Source organism: Triturus cristatus, chromosome 12 (assembly GCF_964204655.1).
Source record: "Triturus cristatus chromosome 12, aTriCri1.1, whole genome shotgun sequence".
NCBI classification, from domain to species: Eukaryota; Metazoa; Chordata; class Amphibia; order Caudata; family Salamandridae; genus Triturus; species Triturus cristatus.
The window spans coordinates 536,738,252-536,756,572 of NC_140595.1; the positions used below are offsets into that span (position 1 = coordinate 536,738,252).

The following is an 18,321-nucleotide window of genomic DNA, read 5'->3' on the forward strand; positions in this document are numbered from 1 at the left end:
GTTTAAAATAATTACAATGATTTAAATCAACATTACATCACTTCTAAATGATAAGCTACTTTAAGTACATTGCTTTAAGGTCGATATTTATTAGGAAATCAATATGTTTACCTGTTTGTGGTCGATATTGTCAACAATGTTTTCAACACAACATTTTGTGGTTTCTATTTTAAGGGGCCGATTACAATGTCAGGTGGTTGGGCTGCCGACCGCTGTTACGGCGGTCAGGTGACTGCCAAACAAGCAGTCGGCGGTCTGATGCCCAATTAGGATATGACTGCCAGGGTGGTGGTCAGAAAGGGCTTTTTTCCACTGCAGCTTATGCTGCGGCCCAGGAAAAGGGCTGCAGCACAAGCCAGAGTGGAAAAAGCAGATTGTGCACATCCATACACCGTGTGCCTGGCACCATGTGGTGCCCAACTCACGGTGAATGGATGTGCGTGGGGGCACTACATGTGCCCCCTGGGCCACTTTACAGTGTCCCACAGGGGACGGAGGGCTGCCTTGGGGCCCCCAAAGTCAATTTCAGGCTGCCTTTTCTTCGTGGTCGGACCACGTTGAAAAGTCAGTCGTAAAGAAACATTTTGATCCTGAATGAAGGTGGTGCCGAGGCAGGCACCGCCTCCATTCAGGATCACAATTCTGACCGCCACCTCAAAGGGATCAGTAGATCCTGTCGGAGGCAGCGGTCTTTACTCCCGACCTCTGCGGTCTGACCGCATGCATCCAAATGAGGCAGTCTTACCACAGGGCTGTCAGTCGGGTGGACCTCCAGCGACGGCCTGTCGTTGACGGTCTGCCTGACATTGTATTCGGCCCCTAAGTATAGGACTACAATATTTATGCGCAAACTTTGTGTCATTTGATATTAATGTTCACAATATTGTTTCAGTGCACCAACTAATGCCTCAAACCCTTAACCTTATTCTCCAGACCCTTACAAGTATACCTTCAGTTATACATCCTTAGCTGCAAAATTTGAACCCCATTGTCCTAACCGCTTTCCCATATACTTCTAACTTCCACCTCTAACCCTGGACTGCTAACCATTAGCTCCTTTACTCCTAACCCCTTAATTATTAACCCTGAACCATTAGCCCCTTTCACACTGTTCTTACTTCAATGTATTTTGGAAACACAGTTTGGAAGGTGGTCCTTTTTTAGAAGTATTCATTTTAGAGCTAATAGTATGGAAGTGTAATTTTTAGTATCGCTTTCCCAGATTTAACTTGAGGCAATACTGTGATACACTGAAAATAACATACCTACTTCTCCATCTTAAAGCATCTAAGATCTCTTTTATGAATGGTAAAGGTTTTAAACAGTGCAAAGGTAGGAAAAGGCTGCACATTTTCTGCACCCCCAGCAAACACAAACTAACAACACTTGAATAAAAGTAGCACTTGCAATACCCCTAAGGTAGGTTGACCAACAGAATACTACTTGGCCTGAAAGTACTTTGAAACCTAAAAAAACAGAGGGTATACAACCATCACAAGAAAATGAAGTGTGTTAATGACTATGAAAAGAATATGTTAACTTATTGGATACCATTGTCGTTTGTTTTGGTTATGTCCTGGATTTTGCATACATGTTGCCCTATTTTGTATGATAAAGAACTGAGCTAACGAATTTTTACGCATTTAAAGCTCTTTTTGGGGGTTATTTACCAAAGCTTGCATTGGTCCTTGCATGGTGCTGCGCAATATTGCACTGCTACACCAAGTTTCTATAATAGTTTGTAAATTGAAGCAATGCTTTGTTTTACTTTGTGTCCCTTTACACCACATGCAAAACAGTTGTAAATAACCCCCTTTGTATTAGGGCAGACCTAGTGCAAATGGAGTTGCAATGCCTATTTTCTGCCCCACCGTAGTATGGACCCAGATCTCTTGTTTACAAACTCAGATTACACAACTCTGAAAGTGCATTCAGTGAACATTTGCAGATTGTTTCAAAACACTAAAAAACACATGAAGCAAAATATTCAAAAAATATTGTTGAATTCTTTGTTCATGCTTTGCAGCTGCAGTCCATTGGAAAGACAGTTTAAAGTAACCGTGGGCAGAGAACTCCGCTCTGCCCACGGAGTGTGTGGAGTTTTGCCTACTCCGCGTTCTGCGGAGAACGCGGAGTAGGCAAAACTCCGCACACTCCGCGGTGGAGCAGAGTTGGCTGCCCCGCCTCCCACCCGCCCTATAATAACAATTGCTAAAGTTTTAAAAAATAAGTTTGAAGCACCTTACCTTACCTGCGGCATCGGCGGCGTCCCCGGCTGGCCTCCTCCTCTCTTCATCTCGTTCGCTGTGAAAACTGCGCATGCGCGAGTGCCACGCATGCGCAGTTTTTACCACAAACGCGATGAAGACAGCAGGAGGCCAGCCGGGGACGCCGCAGACGCCTCAGATAAGGTAAGGTGCTTTAAACTTATTTTTTTTTAACTTTAGCAATTGTTAATATAGGGCGGGTGGGAGGCGGGTGGCGTAGCGGAGCTACGTGGAGCGCCACAGAGTTTGTTATCAACTCTGTGGTGCTCCACGTAGCCCCACTACGCACAGTACGCCCAGGCGTACTTTAAAGACAAATCCCCAGTCTTAAAAGAAAATCCTGTTCAAATACTCCAAAAAAGAATAATGTTTTGGAAGGAGACACCTTGTCAAAAATGCAGTAAAAAGTGAATGAAAATGCAAGTTTGCTAGACAAACAAGATTTTATTTTGTCCAAACAACTTCATTTCCAAGTTCCAAGAACCACCAACACTACACTGACAATATGAGATGTCTTTACTATATTTAAGAATATGCAGCTTTTTAAAGAGGGCTCATGACTATACCTTGTAAAAACATTTGCATACAATAGATCGAAATTGAATTTATTTGTGTAGTAAGGGGTTATCTTGAGTATCTAACATGGTTATGGGCTTCGTGGACAAATGATGGACATTTTTGATCTAAGGTCTGTGAGAGGATTGCAGTGCTGAAGCCTTGTGTAGTATCAATTACTGTTGAACAAAGGCTTGTCATCAGGCATGTCAGACGTTTTTGGTGGGTTGGGGGGCCAAACTTTTTGAGGGGCCTCTCTTTGATGCCTGATCCAAGGAGTTGCGCGGAATTAAGATGACATATACTTTGGGGAATGAAAAGGCTTAGGGCTTAATTACGAGTCTGGCACTCCAGGGACGACCAGACTTGTGGAGGCGTGCCGGTGGCGGTCTCTTGACTGCTCTCTTACAATAAGGGCAGTCGGACCCCCATTTCCCTGCCACCATTCCTTGGCGGTGTTGTGGCTGTCAGGAGGCAGTAATATGCTTGGCGGGACCTCTGCGGTCTTACCACACTTATACAATTTTCCTCTCCGTTATTGTTCCACCGCCATGAAACCCATGTGCCCCCGTGTGCATGCATATCAGTTCCTACATGGCATGGACTTTTAAGTCCATGCCACGCAGGAACTGTTTTCGGCATTCTCATTGAGGTGCCTATTTTCAGGGCACCAACATGGGAACCTCTGAACAAAAGCTCGCCAAACATAAGTTACACTCATAATCTGGGGAGTGGCCTGACCACGGCTTTGGCGGTGCGGCATCGGGCGGACCTGGAGTGCACCGCCCAAGTTGTGATCAGGCCCACAGTGTTTGGCACTACTTAGTGGCATTACTCTGTCAACTGTTTCAAGAAGGAAGACATCGGCCGTCAACTTTAATATTAATTGGGCCTCAAAATGTGTGGGCCCTGGTCAAAGAGCCCCATCTACACTCTCCTTATGATGGTGCTGCTTGTCACTTGAGGATCATTACCTCCCCTTTTACATTGCACAATAGATTTAATCAGTATCTCTCAAAACCCAAGACCACAGACAGAAGCAGTTGACCTGGCCATATAATGTGAGCATGCAATTTAAATATAGGGCTAAGCACAATAGTAAAATATTGTTACAAATACGATTTGGAATGTGTGTCTTAATGATCGGACACATTTTTCAAGAAAGTGCATAAAACCTAGCTTTTTAGTCACTTTTCTGACTAAATATTTACTTTTTCATACAAATCCTAATATGCCTCCGTCACAGGTGTGAGTTTAATGCTCGCATTTTTTTCTTTTGCAGATCACCATCCAGAGGACCCCGGTGCTGTACATCATCAACCTGATAGTGCCAGCCTGCTTCCTGGTGCTGGTTGACATTGCCAGCATGTTCATACCAATGGAAGGTGGAGAGAGACTTGGGTTCAAGATAACAGTAGTTCTAGGATTTTCGGTGCTCCTGCTGATATTGAATGATTTTCTTCCAAACTCTGAAATCCCCCCAATATTAGGTAAGAGCCAAGCATTTTTTCATTCTATCCTTTCCATTGATGTGTTAAAATATGACAGTAAGGGAGTATTGAGGTATTAAATAGGCCAGCTTTGGGTAATGGTACTGCTTCCCTCAGAACTGTTCTTAAGATTATTCGATGGGATAATGCACCAGCATCAGCATTCTCTGTATGGGAGGTAACAAGACTGGCTTGCAGCAAGTTGACGCCACCTTTTATCATAAAAATCATAATAACCTAGTATCAGCACCAATAACCAATTTTCTATGTCTTTGACCTTCTATTTTATTAGATATTAGAGAATCTAGTGTTTAGTCAGGATGGCCAGAGCCAAGTCAGATTTTGGGAAATGCACAAATGCGCATTAAATATCTATATGCATATTCAGATATAGCTCAACTGATGGATGGATATATTCACTGAAATAACCAAAGGTTAAAATTGCATTATAGTTAGGTATTGAAATATTATGAAAATAAACATTTAAAAAACAAAAACACTGAAATTCACCAAATAAAGATGATTGAACTAACTTTATTTGCACTCCGCCATGCAGCTCTTGTGACCTCACATACTACAATCACTCATAACATGTTAAATTTAGGCCTGGGCGGTAAATTTCGTTCCGCTCGCGGAATTAGCGATATTTTGACATTTTCACGTTCCGCAGAGAGCGTGAAAATGTCGCAATCTGCCACGAAACGGAAGTATTTTTCTTGTTCGCGCTTTAAAAATGCATTCTCGCGTGTGCGGTCGCGACTTACCAGGTCCCTGCGTTCGCCGATGAGTTTTCCTATCCGTTCGTGCGCGCCACAAGATGTTGGATTGTTGGTAGCCGGACGCGCTATCCCGCGAGAGTTTGCGACTGCGAACACGTCATTGCCATCGCAAACAGAAAATAAGCATCGCGAGCAAGATGGCTGCGCCCATTAGTGACCGCATGGGCAAGTTGGAGATATATTTCCCCGCGAGCACGTTAAAACACATCGCGAACGGGCGGGAAAAGAAATCTCCGCATCTTCACAAAAGTTCCGCATGCTCGCGGAGATTTTGCGCAATTTCGCGATAATTTGCAAAAGTCAAATTCGCAAATTTCGCCCACCCTTAGTTAAATTACATCACTGATGACATTTCAAATAACATAATTGATGACATTCCTGGTAGCATCATTGACAACATTATTCAATGAATATGGAAGTTTGCTATATGATTTTATACTGTAAAGTATTCTGCGAGTTACGCTCAGATCCAGTTTTCCATAACCTCTGTAGTATTAATGACTGTTATTCTTTCGCAACAAGCAGAACATGAAGTGATGTGAATTTACCCAGATTTAGTAGATATTATTCTCTTTATTTACTGGTATGCAGGTGCATATGAAACATAATGTATCTGTAGACATGAATGACCTCAGCAACGTATGTGAGAGTACACTTACATGTGTAAATTGCTCACAAGTATGTTACCTTTGTGAATAGCCCCTGTAATGTGTCTGTAAACCATATTACAATAAACAAATGTATTAAGCTTTGTTACCAGAGCTGTGATTATATTCTTTAATGATATACCTGTTAAAAATCTAATTTGACATAGAATTTTAAGTCAACAACTTCACACGTATGTATTAGACACTGATAAGAAATGCACAACAAGGTCCTACACACATCCCTCTATAGTTTGTAAAAATTCCTTTTGAATAATAATCCTAAAATAAGAAGAATAGTGTACAAGATTAGGACAAGGGTTACAATCTGCTTATAACCTGCAAATTGAACAGTTTGTGAGTAAGTCACCCACACATTATACATTCTTCAACAATGTATAATGTCATAGCATTTTCTCTGAACTTCTGGAAAATAAATGGCCAAAGACTGTTAACAACATCAGTGGTGATGGGTTTATATGATCAAAAAAAATTCACTGAAAAAACAATGGACCTCATTTATGAGGCCTCTTGCGCAAGCTGATACATCATTTATTATGACGTTCCGTGGTGCAGAAGCCTGCTTCATATTTATGAGGTAGCACTAAGCCACTTTTATTGGCTTAATGCAGCCTCGTAAATGATGTTCCCTTTAATGCAGTTTCTGCATTAAAGGTGTGTGCAATGGGTATTGCTGGGGATGCTGTTAAATTCCAAATTCATGGGCCTACAGAGGTCATCAATGTACCTAATGTGTTTCGTGTTTCTGTGGGTGATGTGGTTAAGCAGAACATACGTTCTGATGATTGGGATGTTCACGCCATTGAAGCACTGTTTTCAGATTTGAAATATTATGCGGCTTTTGATGCTGAAGATTTATATGAAAATGCAGCTAACTATGCGGAACAGTATTGTTTTCAGCATTATGGCAATCACTTCCTGCATAAAGCGAATACATTTAGAAATTTTGTAAATTTTACCCAATGGGAGCACTGTCCCACCCCCTCTTTTGGCAGTTCAACATCCATGGGTTTTTGACACTGCCCCAGATTTTACGAGAAATCGTAAATCTGAGGCAGCGCCAAAAACGTATGCCTCCCCAGGGGAGGCGTAAGAGAGGCACAACAAGGAGAAATATCTTTATTTCTCCTAGTTATTCCATTTTCTATGTGTGCTGAATTTTGCAGCACACAGAGAAAGAGGAAAAAGCCTCTTGTGATTGTTTTTGTGCAGGAAGGTTTTCCTTCTTGCGCAAATATAATCATCCCAGAAATGCAGGCACTCTTGCACCATGGTGCAAAGGTGCCTGCATTGGTGCACAGCAGCCATTGTGCGCCGGCACAGGGGAAAAGGACAGCAACGCGCCGTATCTGATAGATACAGCGCATTCCTGCTCTTTTCTTTTGCCGTAGGACAGCACCGCAGGAAGGCCTGCGGCGCTGCCCTATGGCAAAACCTCATAAATGAGGCCCAAAGATTAAAGTGACTGGATTGTTAGGTATGTCAATAAAATCTTACCTTACGTTAAAAAAGCCCTAGAAAGTCACTGGAAAAAGAAGGATTAGCATGACATTATATTTAGGTTCGGTAATAAGATTTTAGCGTTCATTATAGGAATTCACAGAAAAAAACAAAACTTAAAGTGGTGTTCTAATTCAGTGCTAAAATAACACACACACCAATGTTTAACAAAAATAACAATGAAAGTCACCAGTTATAGTTTACTGATCTGACTATAGCTTGCACCCTGTAATGCCTTGTTTATGAGCTCACAAAATACATCACTCATGACGTTTTAAATTACATCATTGAAGACATCACTGATGACATCTCAAATGGAATCATTAATGAAATCGCTAATAACATTGTAGTCATACACAGTCATGGAGTTACTGTGTGTACATGTGTGGGTCCATTGCATGGAAATAATATAAGCCCTTGAGGCAAGCATGATTGTACATGTTGACAGTTGTGTGGTGCATAATTTACAAGTCACTATAGCTTGGGGTGCAAGTATAACTCTCTGTTAACCAATATAAAGGCTGAGCACACCTAATATGGTTTGCAGAGGTATGGTTAAAAGTATGTTAAGCCGTAAAACCAAAGTCCATTCTAAAAATCTGTTAGAAAGGACACATCTGTTAAACATAGGTTATCCACTAGTGGATATCTGGGCATAGTTGTAACACAGTGCTGTATACAAAACCTATGTAGCAAGGACTTGTATAAAGTGTGGGCATTTATTTCCAGAACTTTGTCCAAGATATTGAGGCATTAGAGACTGTTGAATAATGTAGAATGTAGGGGTGTCCCCCTTAGAGGCAACTTATCTCTCACTGGTGTTGGGAGGATGGATCCTACGGTTGTATAGCACAGTGCCCATCTCTGGAACGTGTGTAATGTATTTTTCTAAATTGCAACGTGTTTTCTGCAGAGCTTGGAAGAAAATGTTTTTATAGTGACAAATATCATGTCAACCTCTTGACTTAAAATTGCAGTTATGTGAAGTATTTAAGAGAATAAACCGATTCAGGTGAATAGAAAATTGTCTGCAGCTGTGGTATGTTTAATTACTTCAAGGCTACAAACCACATAGGACGGTGTCACAGTGATTATGTGATGTAATCATTGATGTCATTTGAGACATCATCGGTAATCTCATCAATGATGTAATTTAATCTGTCCTGAGTGATGTAATAAGTATCGTGATAAGCAGGGCATTGCAGGAGCACACGTTATATTTAGCTAGGGAAACTATAATTGGTGAATTTCAGTTTTTTTGTTTTTATTTTATTTCAAGACATAACTGTGGTGTTACTTTAGCCTTTGGTTTTCTCAGTGAATTTCTAGTGCTTTCTTTAACATAAGCTAAAATCTCATTACCATACATACATATAACATAACTTTAAACTTTTGTTTTTTCACTTAATTTTTAGGGTTTCACTGTTTGGCCTTCATATTATTTTTTACAGCTTTGAGGTTGGCTCTGAATCATATAAAAAAATTCATGTTGATTGAAATGCTGTCTTATGTCATGGGTTCTTCTTGTAACAAAATGTGTTACTGATGATGTTTGCAAAAGGCATTCACATTTGATACACCTTTTAGAATCACAGCTATGAACCCTGCACTTGTTGCAGCTTGCTTGAGTAATGCTCTCCACTTTGGACAGACACAGTGGACACTGTCTGCAGAACATGGTGCCTCGCCAAACACTGCGTCCAACATACAATAGGGGTTGGGCAGTGGGCTTGCCCACGTACAACCCTCTGTCTGTGGCCAACCACAAAACTGCATGCTGTCTGGTGATGGGGTACAAGATTGCTGTGTCCACATGTGGGCTAATGGAGAGAGACACAGAAACTCATACTTTTAAGATGCAAGTAGGTCTTTCCCTTTATTAAGTTTTTGAAGATGTTATTAGACAGTCCAGCATAATATGATATTGTTAGCCTTGACCCCAGCATGGGTACTGGCACTGCTGATTTTTATGAATTCACTGGGTGTGAGGGGGGGAGCTTGTGCTGCTGTTGTCCATGCTGTCCTTGATCTACGTGTCTGTAGATCTTTTACTTGTAGTCACACCTGAGCATTATGAGAAGTGAGTGGGCAGTTGGATTAGTGAGTGAGTTTTTGGACTGTGAGTTGACATTTGAGGCTGTAATTGGGCATGTCGGAACTGTGTCTGGTATATGATGTCTATGCCTAGGTAAGTGATGACTTTGTCCCAGAGATGTCATGGCTTTAACCGGGACATTTGTTTATAGGGCCTAGTTAGTATATGGTTTACCTAAAATAGTCTGATGTGTGCTTTAGAAACGGGAAATATCCATTACAATGCAGTCGTTACAACGCACTACCTTTACATTGCTGCTGTTACAACGCCCCGCCTTTACATCGCATGCCATTTCAATGCATGCCATTACAACACATGTTACTACAACGCAAGCCATTAAAACGCATACCATTACAACACATTATAAGTTAAGTAATGGAGATTTTTTAGTTTTAGGGTGAGTATGGGATTTGGGGTACATGGGAATAGTAATTTCTACCCCATACACTAGCTCCAACACTTTCCCTACTGTTGCACTCACTGGAGTGGGAATAGTAATTTTTACCCCTACACTATCCAGCACTTACCCTACTGTTGCACTCACTGGAGTATGACTAGTATTTTTTACCCCTACACTATCCAACACTTACCCTACTGTTGTCCTAAAAGTATTATGTTTTGTAATGGTAAGCATGTAATGGTATGTGTTTTAATGGAATTTGTTGTAATGGTAGTTTTAAAAAATTCGTTGTAATGGTATGTATTGTAAAATCATGCGATGTAAAGGCAGTTGCGATGTAAAAACTGCGTTGTAAAAGCATGTGTTGTAATTGTTTGCGTTGTAATGTCATATGTTCTTAAGAAACTTGTTTGTAATTTCATTTGTCTTGCACTTATTCTTTCATCTTTCACTTACTATTAACGTCTGTGATATCATCAGGTTAAGATGTTCTGTGGCCTCACTTTCTGTGATATCAGTGGAGTTTTCTTCTGGGCCCGGTGTTTGTGCTGCAAAATGTATGGTTTTTAAGTCAGGCTGCCATGTTTGTTAGTGATGAAGCAGCTGAAAATGGCTTCACCACTAGATGGCATCAGATACTGGAGCTGTAGTGTTTTCTATTGGCTGAAGGACATTTAAAGAAATATATTTAATAGGTGCGCATGCTATATACAGTTGCAGAACAAACAAGAAATGAATATGTGTGATTAATATTCTTTGAAGTAAAAAAAACAAGCAACTCCTTTCAGAAATTAAAATATTGCATTCATTCATCTCCCTTTGGTAAACGTTGTAATTTACAGTGGTGCAGACCGCTTAGTATTCATAGGTGTAGCAGTGTCACCAATAAAAGATGATACACATATATGCAACCACTAGGGTGCCCCCTATTATCACGTTTTAACTATTTTTACTTGAAACAAATTCAGTCTTCATTGTTTGAAATGAACCACGGGAGGGAAGGAGGGGTTGACTGTTAGCACCACTTTGTGGTAAAATTGAAGGCCTGGACAATAATAGTCGCATTTATTTCTAGAACAGTGAAATTTGTAATTGAGTAAACAACAAGGGGGACAATGAGGGCTTGATAAAGGTCCACCGTACTTGCCCTGGGTAGAACTAGAAGACAAAAGAGGTACGGTGTTCCTGGGTGGCAAGTTGGCCACCTGGTGAGTACTCAGAGTGGTGGGGAGGTGGGAAATACCTCCTTTCGGAATTAGAACCCTCACACACCCAGCAAGCTAGGTGTCATACTCCATCATATGGGTCTGCTCCTTGTCGAGCCGGCGCTGCAATGCTCGACGGGCACCCATAAAGGGGCTCTTTATCGGAGATCTTTTGTTCCTTGCCGTATAGGTGCCGTGGTTGTGAGGGGCCTGGTAAGATGTAGATGTGGTCTGTGGGTTAAAACAGGTAAGGGAATCCTCTATAATTATTTTTATTCTGGAGAGGTCACAACCTGATTAAAAAGTAAAAAGAAGAAGGAGGGAGACTATTTTGTTTTAATCTGACAAAAATTACGCTCTACCCCTTAGTGGTCAACATGTTTCTCGCCTATAAAATGTCTCTAATAGATCAGTTGGTGATTCCTCAGGACCTAGTGACTAAATGAAAACTATCTACAGTGTGTGGTGCCCCTTTATGGGTGCCCGTCGAGCAATGCAGTGCCGGCTCGATGAGGAGCAGACCCATATGATGAAGCATGACACCTAACTTGCTGGGTGTGTGAGGGTCCTAGTTCCCAAAAGAGGTATTTCCCACCTCCCCACCACTCTGAGTACTCACCAGATGGCCAACTTGCCACCCAGGAACACCGTACCTCTTTTGTCTTCAAATTTGTAATTGAGCCATTGACGAGGCATTTCAACATGACAACCTCGACATAAACGAGGATTTGTCCAGCACAAAGGTGTTTTGCCAGAAGACACTTGTTGCCCTGATGCGACCCAATGGAATTAGAATGTTGGTCGAAATGTCGACCCAATTTCAGGGACAGTCACATGCTTTGATTGAATCCAATAAACAATAAACCAAAATTACATTGAACTGTGAATACCTGTAAAATAGGGGCCAACCCTAGAGGTTGTATATACGTGCGGCATCTTTTATTGTTCACACTACTGCACCTACTAGACCGCACCATTGTAAATTACACCGTCTGCCAAAGGGAGATAAAGATTCAATATTTTATATAAAAATACAATATCTTCATATCTGAAAGGCGTTGCTTGTTTTTCTTTACTTTAAAGTATAATAATCACGGTGTTCATTTATTGGATTACTCCTGTACTGGTGTTGAAATAAGACCACAGGACATTTGTGTTTGTTCTAAGTCGCACCCTGGTTCCGGTTTAGGGCATAAGTGCCTTTGTACTGTGTGTTCTTCTGCTCTCAGGATCGGACAGACTTTTAGGGCAATCAGGCTGTGCCTGATGAGCTGCTCTTACAGGTGAATGAGTGGGTGATTTATTGGCGGCTTGTGGGCTTGTTTTATGGTAGCTGGGCCGGTTTATACTGGTGATGTCCCTTATATTAAAATAAACATTGCCTGCAGTACGCTCAAATTCATGCAGTCTTCCATGTATAGCAAAACACCTATACAGCGTGTCTTTACAAGTTCAAACTGCCCAAGTTTGCAAATGTGGGCCCTTTTTTTAGCTATCTAACTCACTAATGGTGGGCACTTTTATTTTGGTGCCTGAACCTATATTCTTCCCAGTCCGACCCTGTCTGCATGAAATGTTTGACTTGGCACCCTACAAACATATCTTTCAAACCTTGTGCAAAATATGACACATTGTGCAGAGCAGTATCTGCTCACTCTGCTAGACATAAAGTATACATTAGCTTTGGATTGTTTCTGTTTCAGTGGCAAGACGTGTGAAAGACGATGGAAGAGAGTCTAGGAATCTGAAATTGTCAAGGGAGGAGGGAGGGGCAGGTAGGGTGTTTGTGTGGGTGCCTCTGATGGCCTTGTTGTACACTCAGCATTGTAAAGCTGGATGATGACATATTCTCTACCTGTCCTCAGGTATTTTCTGCACAGTGTGCCTGATCATCATGATCGTCAGCATCATTGACTCCATCTTCATCTCCTACATGCTGCACCTCTCCGCAGTCAAGCCAAATGTGCCCAAGTGGTTAAAAATCTGGGTTTTGAGACGCCTGGCATACATAATGTGCATCAGTACCAAGAAAGATGCTGAGGAAAACTCAACTGTAATCAGCAACACAAAAAAAGGTAAAGACTTGTCCAAAACTATTAAGAGACCAGAGGCTGAAAAAATAGGACAGGAGAAATTATTCAAATGTCAATAGAGCACCTATTAGCTTTGACGCAGAGCTTGATTGCACACTGATATGTAAATCAAACCTACATTTTTTTAAATGAATCTAAGTTTCTACATCTGTTAGACTTTTACTTAATTCTTCTGTCAAAAGCTACATGCAAGAGAAAGGTGTAGAAAAATGTTTTAGAACTCTGCAGAACAATTATAGATTTACGCGAACATATGGGGTACATAATGTGGACACGGAGAACCCTTAAATCCTTTTTCCCCAAAAAAAACCACAGTTGGATGGCTTGGAGGCGGTGATAAACCTCAATTTCATGAGACAATGTGTACCAAGACAAGGCACTACGTGACATCTCAAAAATACAGATAATTAAGTAAGGACGAGCTCAATAGGTTATTTCTGGAGCAGAATTATGAATTTTTGAAAGCTTTATTAAAAAATTCATAAGGTACAATGTAGAAGTTGTAAATTCAGATGCGTAAAATCCATTGTCCTGAAGGCTCTTAGTAATAGGGTAATGCAGAATAGTAATATTCTAAGTCCTAAATGAGCAGAAAAGTCATTGTGACATCAGAGCAACCTTAGCACCTTTAGAAGGGACCCAAGAGGTCGCTGTCTCACCTCCAAAAAAGAGGGTGTGCATATGAAATTTTCTTTTAGGAACAGATGTTGAAGTGAGCGAGATCGGAAGTGCACAACGTGCCCATCGCTTTTTAATTTATGAAAAAACATTCCCCTAGTTTTTGTGAAATGACTTCTGTCCCGGGACGATTAATTGTATAGTAGGAGGTTGTCTCCTGTGCTGTGAAACTGATGCTGGGCAGACAGCTAAACAATAAACAAGTCTTCTTGCCAAGATGCCTGCTTGCCTGAAAGAAATTGAAATGTGCGCAACTGATTAACCCCTTCCATGCACGCGGAATTTCCTTGCTGTGTGGGCGTTTCCATTAGTGGGCGGGGATTCGGACGGGCGGGGGCCGTCGTGCGCAGACGCCCACCATGACGCGTGACGGCTCCCGGCCGTCACGAGCATGGAAGAGGTTAATCCGCAAATGTAAAAGGTGCTTGAGAGCCAGTACTGGTTTTAATTGATCAAATGACTTTAAGCTTTGTGATGACAAAGATTATTTTTTTGGAGTGGTAGTGCAAGGGAGTTACCAGCTGAGCTGTGAAGTGCGTTCTTTTAAAGAACTCTGGACAGTGCTTAATTTGGGCCGGAGCTTTCCGGTGCTGAGCACCGGCACTTAATTGGTTTCCGGTGCTCGGCACCGGCACCTAATTGTCAAGACCACACTTAGGGCAGTCTGCCACAAGGTGGCGCTGCTCATGTAATTTAGAGATTAGCAGTATAACAGTGTTTAGGAAAACAATAGACATTAAAAAATTGCTAATACCTGCCTCCCAGCCATTCCTTTAGCTCTGGGGACCTGGAATAATCTGAACTGTCGCATTCACATGCGAGAGAGATGGTCAGTAGTTGTTTTGGCAGAGATGGCAGGGGCGATGGGTGGTACAAGCTGCAGTGGCCTCCTGGTCAGAGCCCTGGCACTTCATATTTTACAAATTAAGCACTGACTCTAGACATAATAAAATCTATATTTTGGAATCATAATCTTAAACCTTTTTGCACATTTTGTATCAGTGTATCTTGTACTGTGTGTAATGTGAGTTTAAAATAACAACTTACATATTCACAGTTCTTTCTCTCACAGGCTGGCACCTCGTTGCACTAAAAATAGACAAGTCACTATTCTCCACTGCACCAGCCAAGATTGAATTCTGTGGTTCTTCGGTTACACTCAGACCACTGCACTAATATTTCATAATGTACTATAGTGCATTTCCCACTGATTACCTTTTTTTAGTATTATTTATTTTTCATTTATGCTGCACATTTTTTTATATGAAGTTAAGTGAAGGTGAAAGACTAAAAATACTTACAGAATATTTTGCTGTTATTTAGCCACACCTTTGACCACTTCCCCAGTTAATTACTGACCTGCCTCCCTTACATGCAGTATCACAGTTCCAATACTTTTCTTAGTGCACTTCGACCGCTACAGAGGAAAATATTAAAAGTGCAGATTCACCACAGTGTGGGCAAAAAAGTAAAATTCTGACAAATCAGACCACAGAACCTCATACTGTGGTGAGGCTCTAAGCACTAACCCAATCCGTGAATATTGATGCAGCTAAAGAGGATGAAATCATCTGGAGATGGCAGAACAAATTAGTTAAATTGCAACAGTGAACTATTGTGAATTGATGCAGTACAGTGAGCAGGCAACAGAAACCTTGAATGTTGTAAAGTTTTTGAGTGCATGTTCGACTTCTTTGGGAATGACATAATTTGGAAATAAACAGTTATTTTATTTGAACACCTAACTATAATGTTACTTTAACATTTGTTTTTATTCAGTGAATTTCTATTTTTTTAATTTTAACATCAGCTAAGATCTTATTACGATAAGTAACTACAATATCACTTTAATCTTAGCTTTTTTTCAGTGAAATTGGGAGTTTTTTAAACATATGCAACGGGGTAGGCCGCAGGGCTTGGTCTCTATCCAGGCTCTGCGTACAACCCCTGTGGGTGAAAAACCCTAGGCCGTCCCTGGCAGCGTGTTGACAGCACGGCCTGGGCCTCCCCTTCATGACCATCCCAAGTACCTCTTTAAACATGAATTTCTCCAAAATGACTGACGGGGCTTACACCAAATCACAAAAAGCGCACATTCTCAGTAAAGTTCGAACTTTCTTCAAAATTTGGTGTCAATTTGTTTTGCTGTGTTTTCAGTAACGAAGTGCAAAGTTTCCATCGGCATTAACCTGAGAAATCAACATTTTGAGGCCCTGCTTGATGGATTGGCAGTTTTATGAAGATTTATCAAACTGTGCCAAAGTTACTAGTGAACCAATAAACCCTCTTCCTATGGAAATTCTGACATAAGTATAATTACACATATGTGGAGTTAGGTATAGACATTTTAAACATATTTATATGTCGATATTTTGTTCACAAAATTTTGGGTATGCTATTAAAGTAGTACGTTATTCCGGACCCGCACCCAGAAAAACAATAGCTTCTGATCTTCACTCACCTGAAAAATGTTCTTATTACAAAAAATGTAAAGGAAACCTGCTTTACTCTAAGCACACATCTTTATCTGCATTGCAAGGAAACATAAAGTTTACTGTAGCAATCCTTTGCATCCAAAGAGCATCCACACATCATAATCACTTCCATGCTCAATAGCTTTTCATGGTCTTGTAGGATATGTTGTAATTACATAGATCCTCCCATGGCTCCAATTTCCATCAGCACAGATGGATGATGGGCATGGGGGTGACATAATGTGTTTTCTTTGTTGATAGTTACGATGTTACTCTTTAGATTTGTGTTTCAAGAAGCTTGTTTGAATTTTGAAGTCTTTCAATGTCTTATAATACCTAGTAATTATATGGTATCTTTTATCATACTTTAAACCATATCTCTAATATAGAATCTTGAATTCTATCCAGCACTTTCTGGTAGCTAGGAATAGGAATAGAGATTGTCTAATTTCATTTTTTTGAGAATCGAAATTCGGAAATCGCTATTCCTAATGTAAAAAACCCTTTTGAGAGTCATTAGCGATTCATATAGTGAGTCACAAATAGACCTACCTCATGCGTGTTAATGAGGTAGATCGTAATTTGTTACCCACTGGGTTCTGCTGCCATAACAGGCATGGTTTCATGCTGGGGTCAGCAGACATCAAAATGTCTGTGATTGCTTTTAAATAAAACAATATTTTCTTTTAAACACAGCCTGCTTTCTTTAAAGGAAACTGTGATGCTATAAAGCATAAAAGAAAACTTTGAAGTTTTATGTCCTTTGGACCACTGCCTGCTCTTAAAAAAATATTTTTCCAACCTTTCTCAAAGGGAAAAGGGTTCTATTGGAGACGCTGTCCTATCTGCAAATGACCTACCACCAACTTTCAGTTGGCAGTAAATTGCAAATGTTTTGCGGCTACATTTCGGTCTCAAAACATTCGTACATACATAACAGTGTGATTCAGTATTAGGAAGAAATGCCCTCAACATGCTCCTTCCAAATACCGAATCACAAAACTCAAACTGCGATTCGGTAACAAGCTACTGAATCGCAATTTTGGCTTTGTACATCAGAAAAAACATTTGCACATGGCCTGATTCCGTGATTCAGGCAATTAGCAAATGCAAAAATGCTTTGTACATCTGGCACATGTTTCTTACTTTAATGTGTCCTTACTAATGCTCTACTTCTTTTTGTAGCTTCTCACCATCAACAAATACTGTTGCTTCTGAAATCTTTCACTTTAGGCACCTGAAAGATAATGGACTCAAGATAAATGGAAAAAAGCCAGTTTGCCATTTATTGCATATTGCTTTTTCTTTAGATTTAAAGTTACATTGTTCTGTTCCTGTAATTCTTACCAGAGTCTTGATGGTGCATGCAGCCTTATGACAGTTCTTCCGCTCCGTGTTGCGACAGTAAACATGAAGTAAACACCATGAAATAACAGAGTGTCAGAGTATTCATGGGCAGGGAGCCAATAGGGGTTTCACATGTTTTTTGATGCCACATGCAGTGCCCCAGTTAAAATTCAAATGTTTTCTGAAGGGTTAGCAGATGTAGGGCATTAAGAAGATGTCACATATCTGCACCTCCCTCCAATGTCTGTCTTCCATTTAGGATTATGTACAACGTGACCCTTTAGGAACAGGGTTTGCTGTTATTGTAGTCACATACATGCCTGGTACATAAGGTGACTCACACATGCATAGGTTATTTCCTGTATCTCTTGGACTTCAAAAGCGCAGTTCTGAAACTGCAAGGGACACTACTAAGTCTGTATGCCTGCCCTGTTATCCCTCACAGTTGGTGGACATAAGGTAATGTGTTAAGATCGGAAGGGCCAGCAAAGATTATGGCAGCTGACAGACTAGGATAAAGACCCAGGTACAGTTGCATGGCAATAGTGCTTGTATTTTCTACTTTAATGTATGCTTTCTCTTATGGATACTGTTAATTTTCTTTACAAGAGATTTCAAAGATGCATACCTATTGTGAATATATGAAGGCTCACAATAACATAAAGATTGAGCGAAGGAGTTTGGATTAGCCACTTAGGTCCAGATCTACTAATGCATTGCCTCAGGTTTACATTACTTTTGTAACGCAAACTGGAAGCAAAGTGTTATGCTGG

At 40.7% G+C, this 18,321-nt stretch overlaps 1 protein-coding gene and 1 long non-coding RNA gene across 7 annotated transcripts in view; one reads left to right on the forward strand and one right to left on the reverse strand.

Annotated features, from left to right (window-relative positions):
- Positions 1-18,321, forward strand: part of LOC146776234 (5-hydroxytryptamine receptor 3A-like) — a 309,675-nt gene that overhangs the window by 290,136 nt on the left and 1,218 nt on the right. For all 3 annotated transcript variants that reach the window (XM_085637642.1, XM_085637643.1, XM_085637644.1), the window contains 2 exons: positions 4,105-4,312; positions 12,822-13,031. In XM_085637642.1, coding sequence (XP_085493768.1) covers positions 4,105-4,312; positions 12,822-13,031 — 418 coding nt within the window. The remainder of the gene's footprint in view (positions 1-4,104; positions 4,313-12,821; positions 13,032-18,321) is intronic.
- LOC146776235 (uncharacterized) overlaps positions 1-18,321 on the reverse strand; it is a 616,314-nt gene that overhangs the window by 97,574 nt on the left and 500,419 nt on the right. The gene's annotated exons all lie outside the window — the stretch shown is intronic.